We start from the raw sequence: 13638 nt of genomic DNA, 5'->3' as shown, positions 1-13638 counted from the left end.
AAACTGTGGCTCCTTACCCAGGGCCTATGTTCACTGAATCACTTGACAGTCTTGGCATCTGAGCTTTTGAGGAGTATGGTTGCTAATCTCCAAAGTGGAATGTAGTGACCGAGCCCATTCTTAATGTACTGAACAGGGTGTTAGATTTCAACATCTTAGTGGCCACAGGAAAAAATCATGCTGAATGGTAAGCTGTCATGTAAGAGCTACTTGGCGATAGAGGGCACAGGGATGCATTTGAATTGCCACTTCTTATTCCATTCTGCAGTATGGCATTTGAGTGCCTTGTGTGGTAAGGCAGATTCTCACAAGCAGGGAGGAAGACACAGGGTTGGCTAGCAGTTGCACTCAGCTATTTATTACTGCGTATTAGTTAAGTGTTCAGCTGGGAAACAGAAGACTTAATTTTTGTTTTCTGCTCAGAATGCAAGGTGTTCAATTCAACACCTGTTACTTACCTAGGAGGCTGTCTCATCTGTGAACTTCTAGACTGGACTTTTTCCCCAACTTACTCTTGAAGTGCTGCTACAGAGAGGTGTGAATCTTGAATCTGAGGCGTGTTGGTTTGGGTATGTCCATTGGAGGTAAATTGAAGCTTTTGGCTCCAGGCTTGGTAGAAGCTTGAATTTGTAAGATTAGTGCTCTGTTAGGCCATTTAAAAAATAAAGTTATAATAAAATGTGTTCATCACTCAGTAGTTATAGTGCCCATTTTCTCTCAGTTATTGTCACTGAGTTACTTTTTATTAGTTTTCACAGTTTTGCTTTATTAGTATTTGGTTCTAATATTTTCACTTGAATGGTGTATGCTGCAACTTGGCCTAATACCTAAAATTCCTACAGGCCTTAACAAAAGTTTCTCAGTTCTAAGAATATTTGATGGGGAGAGAAAACTACAGGAACTTGAGAGTTTTTTCAAGGAGAAAAGGAGGTCTCTTTTCAGTAGTGCGTGGGGACAGGACTAGGGGAAATGGGCTGAAACTTCAGCATAGGAAGTTCCGCACGAATGTGCGCAAGAACTTCTTTACAGTAAGGGTGACGGAGCACTGGAACAGGCTGCCCGGGGAGGTGGTGGAGTCTCCTTCTCTGGAGATATTCATGACCTGCCTGGACGCCTACCTGTGTGACGTGGTGTAGGGAGCCTGCTTTGGCAGGGGGGTTGGACTCGATGATCTCTAGAGGTCCCTTCCAACCCCTACAATTCTGTGATTCTGTGATTCTGTGAGGTACTTAATAAAGGAGGTACTTAATAACATTGGGAAGAGGCAAAAGTCTTGATTGGTTTGTTTTTTGTTGGTGTTGTAATCACATACAAAGTGTTTGTTGAGTCTGACTCCAAATATCTTTGTGGTATTAGAGTCCTGCCCTTGATTTTTATTTCATTTCTTTGACTTCCCTTCTTTAGTACCTGTCAGGACTGAGGTCTGACAGCTCAGACTGCTTGCAGTGCGTGTTCCTTCTGTCTGGAGCTTTAGTGAGTAGGTTTCTCCTGCAGTAAAGTAAATGCCACTTGTGCCACGAATGGGCTGCCCAGGAGAAGTATGTTTAAAGAAAAAAAATCTTTCCTAAACAATTTCAGGATATGTACTGAAAGGCCTTTCGCTCTGTTGTGTGGGGTTAGTTTTCGTTTTTGGCTAATAATTTGGTTTGCAGCACAGCCCAACAGTTGCAGGAACATATGGTGTCTGCCATTACTTGCAAGTATGCAGCTGAGAATACGATATCTGTAGTACAGTAGCAAGAATGAAGGACTAGGGATGGGTAGGTTTTTCACAGTCTTTGTTGACTGTAGAACATCTGTTTTTGCAGTTATCTTCAAATGTAATTGCTTGAATCAGATACTCGATTAAATATTGTCAGTAGGCTTTGCAATGATTGTAAGCTTTTTATATTGGTTAACAGAGTCTTTCTGACTAACCTTTATGTTTAAAATAAGAAAAACTGCTTTGCGTAAAGTAGAAATTAATAAAGCAGGCAAGTAGGAGTATGAATTCCTGTGTTTTAAAATCAGAAAGTTTTCCTGATATAATAAAAAATGACAACAATAACAACAACCAAGGAAAACACCAAGAAAAACACCAAGCAAGACAAACCAACTAGAATATCTTACGTGATGAAACGTTGTTCTTCTGACTTCCTGGATTGACTCTTTGCAAGCTGAATCTTGGTGAAGTTAGGCTTTGTACAACCACTAGTCTGCTTTTTTACATCTCATGTTATCCACATGCCTCAGAAGCTCCTATATACTTGAACTTGTTAGTTACATTTGCTTGTAATAAGGAAGTTCTAATGCTTGTGAAGACTTTGTTTGGACCAATTCCTGTTTCTACCTTAGCTTTATGGTCTTCTCTGAGCACTGTTGTGTATTACAGTGCTTTTGGGGACACGTTCTGGATAAATGGTATTTCTGGAAACTACTTTGAATTGAGTTCAAAGGTGGCTTTCGTATTCATAGAATCATCGAATCTGAAGAATGCTTTGAAATACTGATATTGAAAGAATGTTTTTACAGTCTTGTATTAAATTGACAAATCTGAATACTTCAAAATCTTCCTGCCTTTGTGCCTTTCTCCAACTTGTTGAAAGGCTGAGCCACCTTAGCCTCTGACACTTAAAGGTCACACTGTGTATCTTCAGCTGTTGCAGGTTTGTCGATTCCGAAGAATTACATGAGTGTACTTCAGAAATGCGCTAAAGCTCTGTAAACTAGTGATTTGAAGCAACTTTGATTCTTTTTGGAGGAAGATAAAGAAATCCTCATGAAACGTATTCTCCCTCTCCTGTATCCTCAGCCACAGTTACAGTGCAAAAGAGAAACTTTAACTTCTCCATGGAACGTGATTGTTCTCTCTGACTGTACATTGCTTCCCCTGGAAACCAGATTGATATTTGAAGAATAATGGATGATTTCTTACAGTGCCCTCATTGTTGCTGCTTGAGTGGGTATCAGTCATCCTTACACCCCCTGTCCTGCTTTATGGAAACCAGCAGGAGAAACCTTTAGAGTTGCAAAGCCCTGGGGAAGTGGTGACCTCCCTATTGCATCAATGTTGGACAAAGTGTAGGGTACGCTATAACAGTTCTTTGCTGTCTCTGAAAAACTCCAGTCCAAAGCGTTATACAGGCTTTTTCATTGAGACCTACAATGAGAGCGTTATCTTTGATAACTGTAGTTGCTGTAAGGTAGCGTTCCTCAGAACACATGTAAACCTGTGTTTGTGGGGCTGGGGGAAAGAACTGTCATTTTCAACTCGTGCTTATTTTCATTTAATTCTTTCTACCAACATCCTAGTTTTCTTTCATTCCAGGTACTTTACTTTGGGAAGCCCACAGTGAGCACTACCAAACTTTCATCCAAAATATTACTTCATGTAAATTGTATCTAGAACTCTTGTCACTTGCGTGTGTTCAGCATGCTTAGTAGTTAGCAACAGATTATGAAACTTAAATATGAATTTATTTAAGAACAAAACAAGGACGTAGACTTTCATGTTCATTTTGCAAAATGTTAAATGGCTTATTCAAAGATTTGACTAATGTGGAGTGTGTAGTTTCTTCCATCTGTATTGAAAGCAATGCGTTGAGTACAGCGTTGAGCTGAATTGAAAAGCATCCATTTGCTAACAAGTTTAAGCTTTTTGCAGTTGCAGTTTTCATGTTAGTAATATGTGATTTTCATCCTATCTATCTAAAATTGTCAGCTCGGAAGCAAATTACTTGAGATTTTAGACTGAAGTTCAAATTTATCTGCCTAAATATAACACTTTTATTTTCTTCATGTTCTCTTTTTTTTATATAAAAAAAGAGAAAACTGGGGATGAAACTTTCATCCTTGGAGTTCAGAAATTAAAGGACATCCTACTGGAACCTGAGATAAATATTTATAGACTCTTTGAGCAGTATGCATCATTTTGACTTTGCATTATATTGCTGCATCAAAACTTAAATATAATCATTTGCCTTACTGAGTACATTGGTGGGAAAAACAGCAGCTTTGAAGCAACCTGTGCTTATCTTGTATCTTGTGCTTATGTGCTTGGCTGGGATTAGGAAGGTACTGCAGAAGTTGGTGAACGCCCTTCTGGGGTGGGAGGGTGGGTGGAACCAAAAGCCTGAGGGATTATTTTGTACTAGTATAAAAACATGAATGAAACTGTGAACTTTATAACTATTGAATTCTTTGGGTTATGACTTCTTTTGTAAAGCATTGAGTGTCGTACACTGTCTTACCAAGTTGACCAGAAGCTTGGATTGGCTTGTCTAGTTGAAATCTCAGTTTCAGTGAAATTCCATACTCAACATTATTTTTTAATTATTTTTTTTTTTTTAGACAAAGAACTATATATTGTTACTTTCAATGTAATTATTAATTAATTTTATTTTATTTTTTAATGCTTTTGCATCCATGCCACATACATGAAACTAAGAGGTCATGGAAATAGAAGTCTAGATGCTGCATTGATTATATCTGGGTGTTGCTGAAGTAATAGCTATGAAGAAAAATGCTTTGCTTCAGTAGAAGATCTGTGTCTACAATTCAGAAGATGAGAATCTAGCATCTGCTTTTTACACTTGGAGAATCAGATCTTTATTAAGTTTGTTAAGAGCAGTGCAGAACTTTACAATAGTAAAATTTGCTTCTGGATATTCACAAACTTACTTGTAGGTCCCTTGGTTTTCTGACCAGTCTTGAAGTTTAGATCGAACTCTATGAAAAAAAATGTATTGCTCTTTAGTCCTTAGTTTTCTTTCTAAGGTTGCTTCTTTCTTGAGAAGCCTTGGGCTGAAGATACTAAAGCTCAGGCTTTTGTGTTCGGAAGATGATCTCTGAAATTGCTTTATTTCTTTTGATTGCCTTTAAAAACACTTGGGCAAGTAGAATCAGCAAGCAGATGTTATATACTTTGTAAAGCCACTCTCTCCTGGTTATGTGAAGATTATAATAGTGTAGCTCTTAATGTGCTGCTGCAGTATCAGATGATATCATAATGAAACAGGTTATTCTTCTAGAAACGCAGACACAAAATTAGCAAATGCGGTGATAGTGTTAAAGCAGTAATTGTATTTAATTGTTATATAATGCAACTATCAAATAGTTGTATTACATGCTTGTCTTTGAAATTGCAAATGTGTACTGTCACTCACTTGGTGAGACAGCTTGAAGCAGGTGGATACATTCTTAAATGGGTTTGTTTTACAATCACTATATGAAGTTACTGTTGTGAATAAATTCCTTTTTACAGCCAGGAACTAGTTAATATGTGTAAGCCTGTTAATGCAAATAAATGCTTTATATTTTAGATACACAAATTCAAAATCATATGGACATTGAGAAATAAGGATAAGATTGCTGAAGCTAACGTCGGAGGTTTTGTTTCTGTATCTACAGCTAGCTGACATGTACTTAATGTAAACTTGTCTGGTACTATTCCTGATTCATTGCATTTCTTTCCAAGTGTAAGATCTGTAAGATAGGAGGTAGGCGTATTGCAAGGCCCTTTTTCTGCAAGCTTTTGCATTTTCCAAACCTTGCAACATATACCGTATCTTCTGGAAGATTTTAATAGAAGCTCTCACTTAGCTTTGTTGTCTGGATATATTGTGAATCTATGTGAAGCTGTGAACAGTGACTTAAAAGAGTCATACGCAAAACTTGACTGAGTTCAAGCATCCCATAAGTATTTCACTGTTTTACACAGCAGAAACTGTTGAGGGTGTAATTCTAACCCTCCCTAGAGTTACTGGAGAGCCTGCCACACTACTGGATTGGGGGATATTTTTCCCTCTCTCCAGTCACTGTGTCTTTTTTCTTACACATCTTAGTTTTTATATTAAAAAGTGAGGGAAATTTGGGAACTGCCGTGGAGGTGGTGGTAGTAATATATTTCATAAAGGAGATGTTGTCCAGTTTATGTCAATTTGACCAGACTCCCTGTCCCCATCCCGCAGTAATGATTTAAGTATTTAATTACAACTTAATCCTTAATTTTTGTAGAATTTACTGTGTCAGTGTGAAAACAGCATCAACTGATTGAGGTCAAAGGGGTTTCTTCCTGCAAGCTGTCAATCAAGCAGAGACTACCAAGTTGTGATTCTGATTTTATTTTTTATTTATTTATTTATTTATTGCATGCTCCTCCTTCAGAGAGCTGGTTGTTGGCTCTGTCCTTTGTTTTTGAATGAATACTTCATTACAGGCAATGACTATGCTGTGCCTCCTTATGTCTGTTCATCAGTGTTTTTCCTACCTTTTCTTCTGAGGTTTACTCGTTAGTTTGAAAACTTAGTGAACAATTTCATCTTCTGAAAGAGTGTGTATTCTCTCACTGATCTGTACAGTTTGTTTTCTTATGTTCTCATGCTGCTTTTATTTTCAGTGCAACCTGATAAACTTTGAGGCCCCAGTAGCATTATCATATCAGTTACAACACTGTTTCCTTTTCATTAATCAGTAAGTCTGAATTGTTGGCAGCTTCCCAATTCATTTTAGCCTAAATGGCATGCCAAAAAGTTGGAGTCCCTCTCAGAAGCCTAGTATGGAAGATCAGATTCCATTCAGGGTAGCTCAACAAAGTTTTCTCTGCATCAACCTATTTGTAACCTCCAGCATTAGTGGAGATTTGAAGACCGTTTATTTTATATGTTGCGGCCTTCGTAATGTCTGAAGAATATTCCCTTTTTTCTGGAATAATGTAGATCGTGCAGTTTAGGACCTCTGAAACACTGAATGACTAAAACTAAGATTTTAAATGTACTACTTTTGAATCAGTCCATTTAGCCTTACTGAAATCTTTTTGAATTTTTTGAAAGGTTTCACCTTTGAGTAGTATGTAAGGACATATAAAGGGTCTGGAAGAGCAAAGCCTTCATTATCATCTCTTAATGAAATAAAAAAGAAAAAGAAAAAAAAATCACAGTACTGAGTTTGCAGAATATTTAGTAACAAAAAATAAATTGTAAATACTTCTTGGAGATTTACATAAGTTCAGGCACCCGTGGGTGATCTATAGGGTATTTTAATAGACTTGGTAGGAAGACTGTTGATATTTTTTAGCTTATCAGTTGTCAGAGATTGCTCCATAGAGCAAAAGAGAACCTAAATATGCAGGGGAGACTTCCCAGTAGCTGGAGATTGACTTGATTCAAGCAGCTATAATATAGTGTCAATACTTACAAAAGAGCCCGTTTGCTTTAATAACAATTAATTATCTTTGCATTTTATTGGTATTTTTAGAAAGTTGCTCTGGCATATTGTTGTGGCGAGAAGAAAATCTAAAAATCTAAATTTTAGTTCTTAAATTTGAGTGTTGCTTGTAATTGGTTTTCATTTGTACCCATGCATTTTAGCAGGTTTGTTGTCTTCCTGCTAAAGGATACTGAATATGTGTTCTCTTTCCTTAGTGCCTGTGCTAGGAGTCTGAGCTCTGAGGTTTTCCATTCTCACGATAAGTGAAAACATTTCTCTGTAGCTGTTGCAGTTTGAATTTGCTTCTCTTGAATATGGGAAGCAAAAATAATTTGTATTCCTTTAGAAGAGTTCTTTTGACTCAGTGCCTACTTGTCTTTCCATGTATGAGCTTTTTCTTTCTTGTCTGGTTGTATCTCTGGTGTGCTTTAGGATTATAGTTTTCCTTTTGTTGTTGCATCATGTGTAATGCGTTGCAGTCGAACAGTGCTCTTTCTTCCTGTGTTTCCAACTAATGGCCTCAGTATCTTAATGTCAAGGAAAATATCTACCTCAGGCTAGAGTTCATTGACTTGTTGAACGATACTGATGACTTGTGTTGGAAGGTCAGATGGAGCTGCATAGGCAGAGTTCCCTTAGTAAGTTACTTCTAATTATCTTACTAAATCCATGGCCTACTGCATTCTTTTCTTGTTGGCCTCTGTTTGCTTCAGTTGTTACTGTTTGTGCTGTGTCCCACATCTGTTCCTAGTGGTGGACTTGCTAGTGTTGATTTCATCAACAGTTTTTTTTTTCTTTAGCCACCAATAGAAAGACCTGGATTGAGGGATTTTACTGTTTGCATTCTTTTAGGTCTGTGTATCTTTTTTCAAAACCAGAAACTATGATCCATTCTTAACAAGTTCACCTACTGCACAGTTTGTCCCGTTTGAATTAAGTGCCATGTCATGTGATAGTGCTGTGCCTGTGAAATCCAGCTAGTGGTTCCTTTTGTTTGTTTGTTTTTAAAGTAAATGAATTATGTTTTCTTTGGTGTGAAAAATCATTTGATTTACTGAAGGAAGTCTGTTAAGTTTTCTGGTAAACTCTACTCCTTCTTTAGGAGGCAGTTTTTCACTCAGAGAGTGGTGACACACTGGAACAGGTTGCCCAAAGAGGTTGTGGATGCCCCATCCCTGGAGGCATTCAAGGCCAGGCTGGATGTGGCTCTGAGCAGCCTGGTCTGATGGTTGGTAACTCTGCACATAGCAGGGGTTTGAAACTAGGTGAACATTGTGGTCCTTTTCAACCCAGGCCATTCTATGATTTCTACCCCATGTGCTGTGTGTTCCTTAAAAACTAGCTTTTAAGTCTTTCATACTGTCGATTGATAATGGGTCAAAAAAGCTCCATCTTCTCTCTTTCTCTAGGTACTTCTCTGTTTTCAAACAAGAAACTACCTTAAGGATCCAAGACGTTATTTTATATTGTAGTTTCACAGCTCTATTATCTCTGGTTTAAGAACAGCAAACTGTTCTGAACTGAGAGGAAAAGAATAGCTGTCCATTTATGTTTTTAATCAACATTCCTCTCGTTGACATTCTGATGTCCTTCTGTTTCCTTGCATATAAAATGCAGGCAAATAGCATAATTCTTGGAGTTGTTGATACTAAAAGTAACCTTACCTTATTCTTCTTTGTATGCATCACTAGTTCTTCCTTGTTTGTGACTGAAGAATCTTTGCTACTTGCTTTGCTAACAGGTGTCTTAATGTGCTGACTTATTGGCAGTCCTCACATTGTATGCACAGCTCTTAATTAACGAGTGTGCTTTTTTGTTCTCATGAGTGGTGTCTTCTCCCTGCCACAGATATCCTCTCATTCAGCAAGGAAAGATTCCAGAAAGTAAAATACATTTCATTTTTTTGGGATGCTGTCTTCAGATGGTACTTTGACTTGAAGGGGATAGGATGAGGAAAGCTTCCTTTTTGCTAATGCCCTACATTTAGCTTACTGAAGTTAGAGCTTCATTGATTTATTTCAGCTTTACCTTTTGCAACTTTAAATTTAGTTTCTGTTTCAAGTGACCAAATCCTGTGTTAACTTTTTATTATTAAAGAAGTTCCATTGTAAAGTGTAATTTATTAAATCAGAATATTTTTGTGTGTGTGTTATATACTGGATATCACACTCTGGCAGGCCTTGCCAATTGCTTTTAATAGCAATTATGCATTGGAAGCTTATTCCTAAGAGTAATTTTTTTTTGTTTCTGTAATACTAAGAGTCTTTATTTCCAAGTAGTGGTGCAGCAGACTTGAGGGATTGTACTAAATGATCCTAGTTCTATCCTTTTCATAAAGCTCGTTTTACACCAGATTCTGACCATATTTACAGTGAAACTATTTAATCTGTACAAATTACTGAATAAGTAGATCACCGTGTTTTCTTTATATAAGAAAGGAATGTCTTCCAAATAATGTTTCACTCTTAAAATATAGGAATTTCTTGAAAATGGTCCATCTAAGACATTTCTTGCTGGGAAAAATTAAGAGTAAAAATAATCTAAGATTCTGATTTATTTTCCTTCTGTTTTTAAGTTTTCCCCCCCACAGCTGTTAGCAAGTACTTCTTCCCTGGTCATGTTTTCTTTGTGAAACAAGGTCTTCAATTCTTGGGCTCTATAAGAGGACCCTGAAATTCTGTTTATGAAGAACTTTAATGTTAGGAGGTTTGAAACTTTAGTATTTCCTTTGTTGGGGTAAGGCAGGCAGCAGTCTCTATGCATATACTTCTTTATGAGATTTTTCCTCTACATCTGTAAAGCCTGCACTTGGGCTGGAGTTCCTTCCCCTTTTTATCTGCTTCTCCAGACTGTCTCCCTGGAATAAGATGAGCTTTCTGTACGCAAAAAGCAGCACAAAGTTGTAATTTTGCCTTGTTGTTGGATCTTGCTTAGCCTAAAGTAATTCTATGTTCTTAGCTGTTGCAATGTTAGTGCCGCTCACTTGAAGCTCTGTTTTTATTTTCCACCTTTTTTCTATAGGATACCTCTGTTAAGAATTTGTTCCTTCTGGAATAATGGGCAAAATAGAACATAAAACTTGAATTGATTTATGTTCCTTTTATCCCAATCCAGAAACTGCTATGGAACACACTCGTAGTAGGAAAGACCCTTGTCAAATTATTGAAGCCCTGGTCATAGGTGTAGCAGCCTTTACTGTCGGGAGGGTGTGCAGGGGAGCAGGAATATTATAGGACCATGGGCAAAAGAAATGGACTTCTGCCTTAGTCTCAGTCTGCAATTTAGGGAAGGCACTGCCTGCTTCACTTGATTTTTTGAGGCTTAGTTCATTCACTTTGGAAGTAATGCTGGTGGCCTCTGGAAGGTGCTGTTGAAGTGCATAGTGCTTCTGCGTGAAGACTGAATACTGTTGTTTGTTCTGGCAGTACATAGGCCCTCCACAGTTAGGGAAAGAATTGCTTTTTTTTTTTTTTCTTTTTTTTTCCTTTTTTTCCTTTATCTTTTGCTTTAAGGACAATGCAGAATTCCTTTACTGGGGAGAATAGAAAGGGGCTTTCTGAAGAGGTGCTGAAGACGTGAAAATTCAGAGTGGTGATTGGTCACCTCTGCTTGATTGACAGGTTGCAGGGAAAAACAAAAACCCATTTGTTCTGGCTTAAAGGAACTGGAAAACAGAAAATGAGTATCAGGTAAAAATTCCTTTTTTAAAATCTTTGCAGTTCTCCTTTTAAAAAGTGGAGTTTTTACAAAAATCAAAACCTCCCCCACTCCGATAAATTAGGAGTAGGAATTACAGAAACAGGCAGTTGCTAAGTTGTGTAATGTGGGTTGTCAATGTCAGTGTGTTTTGTAGTGGGCAGGTGTCCCGAAGCACCACAGCAGCCATTGCTATGGGCTAGCTTAGCAAAGAGGCAGAGGACTGAAAGCGTGTAGTGATTAAAGCCCTGAACTGGACCCAGCTCTCTGTTTAGGTTTATTAGCAGGACGTTCAAGGGGAAGCTTTTATTTTCACTTCCTGTTCTGTGCCTGCTTTGCGGATTAAGTCTGTCAGTTTCTACTACTATCAATTTGGCATCTTTCACGAGCATTATTTTAAAAATTGGATGGAAAGTGAATAGCCAAAAAAGTAAGGTGTTTGAAAGGAACTTCCTTCTAGCAGTACACCACCTTGCAGATTTTATATAAATTTCAACGTCAGCACCACAGTTTTGCTAATCATAATTGCAAACAGTTTGTTTCTGGTAACTTAATCATTTTGTCTATTGATGTATTTCAGATTGAAGGACAAGGACATGGTGCAGTTTTTGACTGCAAGTGCTCTCCTGATGGGCAGCATTTTGCATGTACTGATTCTCACGGTCACCTTCTGATTTTTGGCTTTGGTTCCAGTAGCAAATATGACAAGGTACAGTACAAGATATGTGTCAAATTGTTTATCTGTTTTGAATGTATTTATGCAAACTTTGCTAGAGCTTTGTCTCAAGAGAATGCATCGTAATTCATTTTTCAGTTAGGAATGTATGATTCCTGTTATTGACACTGAGTTTGCTTTTGCTATCTGTTGTTTTTTACCTGCAGATACATGCTGTCAAGCATGTTTTATTTGCATGGGAAACTGAAAGTAAAAACAAAAAATCACCCAGTCACTGTCTCCTCAGTGAGACTGGTGAGGTTACCAGTGTCGCTATGAGTTCACACGAATAATGAATAGTGGAACTGGTAATAGCTAAATATTTTGCTTAAACTAACATGAAAATGTGGGGAGGTGCCATAGAACCAACTCCTGGGATCTGTATTGAAGCACTGCGTAGCCTGAATTACAGTTATTTACAGCAAATGTATTATATGTTCTATTTAAAAAAGAAGAAAAGAATTGTCTGCTGTGTTTCTGCTGTCATGGATGCCATGTCGCTTACATAGCAGCGTTCTCCTATTACTATGTAATTAAAATGTTACATCTTTATTCCAAGACTATACTCAGCATTATTCTGAGTGCAGATGCTTTGCTGCAGACCCTCATGACTGTAAATAATTTGTGGTGGTTTGTTTTTCCCTATTGGTGAGCATGACCTTTGAGCTGTGTAGGTTACCTAGTTAGGACTACTAGTTAGAGGGCTTCTTTTATCACCCAGAAATGAGGTGATGTCTCTCCTTCCTTTCCAAGACTTAAACAGAGATATATGTTCCACGGTTTTCATATGTGCATCTGGTATCCAGTACAGGCTGTTGAAGTGCTGGTTTTTGGATTTTGCTTTCTACTTGCAGGTCTTTTGACTCAGACTGGCCTTGGAAGCGCCATGTCAAATATTAGTGCAGAGGGACCTGAAGAAGAGATAACAAAAGCAGTTATAATCTTTGTCATGTAAACCACTGCTGTGGTTTCTGTTGTGTTCTAGCTCATATTTTGATGTCAATTACAGCAGCATTGCATTCTAGAATACTTTATGATCACATTTCTCAACTATAACTCGAAGCACTTATTTGGGAGATAGCAACTGTAGCCATTACTATGGCTCAATCCATCAGAGCATTTTCCCTTTCAAGGGAGACAAACAGGAGCAGAGTTACCACCTGCAAGGAAAACTGGCATTATCAGATCAGTTTCAAGGTCCTTCTCTTTCAGTAGTTTGTCTCTTCTAAGTTTTAAATCCTGATCCGATCAAACATTTCTCTCACCGTGTTCATTAATAACTCTTTTTCTTGCTAATCATTTTGGTAATGCATCATACCCCAAAACTCATAAATGTTGGAAATGAAGTCTGAGCAAAAAGCAATTGTTATCTTTGCTGTGACGGACCAGGAGTCTCTGTTACATAGCAATATGAAAACGTTCCTCCTGAGGGATTTAGACCTGTTTGAAGAAAAACAGTTTTCACACCTTGAATGTTGCAGACCTGTTGTTCTTTGGAATTTTATCTGCAGTCTTCAAGAAAAGATTGTTCTCTTAAGCTATTTGATGATTTAAAATTGTTCTCTCCAGCTGCTACTGCGTCATGGTAATCCTGTCATTACTGACCATAGGAGAAATGGGAACACGTAGGATTCGCATCTCCACCTTAAATGTCAGCTTAGAAGTTACAGAGCACTTCTTTTTCTTGTTCTGTTTCTTCCTTCATTTTTTTCTTACATGCCTTATGGAAAAAGGTAACTACATATTGGCAGGTGCTCGGGATTTGGTACTCTGTTTTATGATGTCCCACCCTCAGCTCCTTGTTTTTTGTTAATTTGATTGGGTGTGTTTTTTAGTCTGTTTTCCCAGATATCTTGTGAGAATAAGTGCTAGTAGGAAGTACAGAGGGTTTTATGTTGTTTCTTAGGTTTAAAGTGATTTCCATGCATCTTGGGGAATGATTTTTACAGGAGGAAGAAATATAAGTAAGCAGTTCTGCACTCCTGTATTTGTGAGTTCTGTTCAAGGCAATGATTCTAGCTGAAATCATGTTAGCTTAACAC

The 13638-nt window shown here is 37.7% G+C and overlaps 1 protein-coding gene across 2 annotated transcripts in view; it reads left to right on the top strand.

Annotated features, from left to right (window-relative positions):
- Positions 1–13638, top strand: part of PHIP (pleckstrin homology domain interacting protein) — a 103075-nt gene that overhangs the window by 44202 nt on the left and 45235 nt on the right. For both annotated transcript variants that reach the window (XM_072331402.1, XM_072331401.1), the window contains exon 16: positions 11462–11590. In XM_072331402.1, the coding sequence (XP_072187503.1) occupies positions 11462–11590 (129 nt within the window). The remainder of the gene's footprint in view (positions 1–11461; positions 11591–13638) is intronic.

Source organism: Excalfactoria chinensis, chromosome 3, assembly GCF_039878825.1.
Source record: "Excalfactoria chinensis isolate bCotChi1 chromosome 3, bCotChi1.hap2, whole genome shotgun sequence".
Classification (NCBI taxonomy): Eukaryota; Metazoa; Chordata; class Aves; order Galliformes; family Phasianidae; genus Excalfactoria; species Excalfactoria chinensis.
The sequence above is the reverse complement of the archived record's forward strand: the minus strand, read 5'-3'. Positions and strand labels throughout refer to the sequence as shown.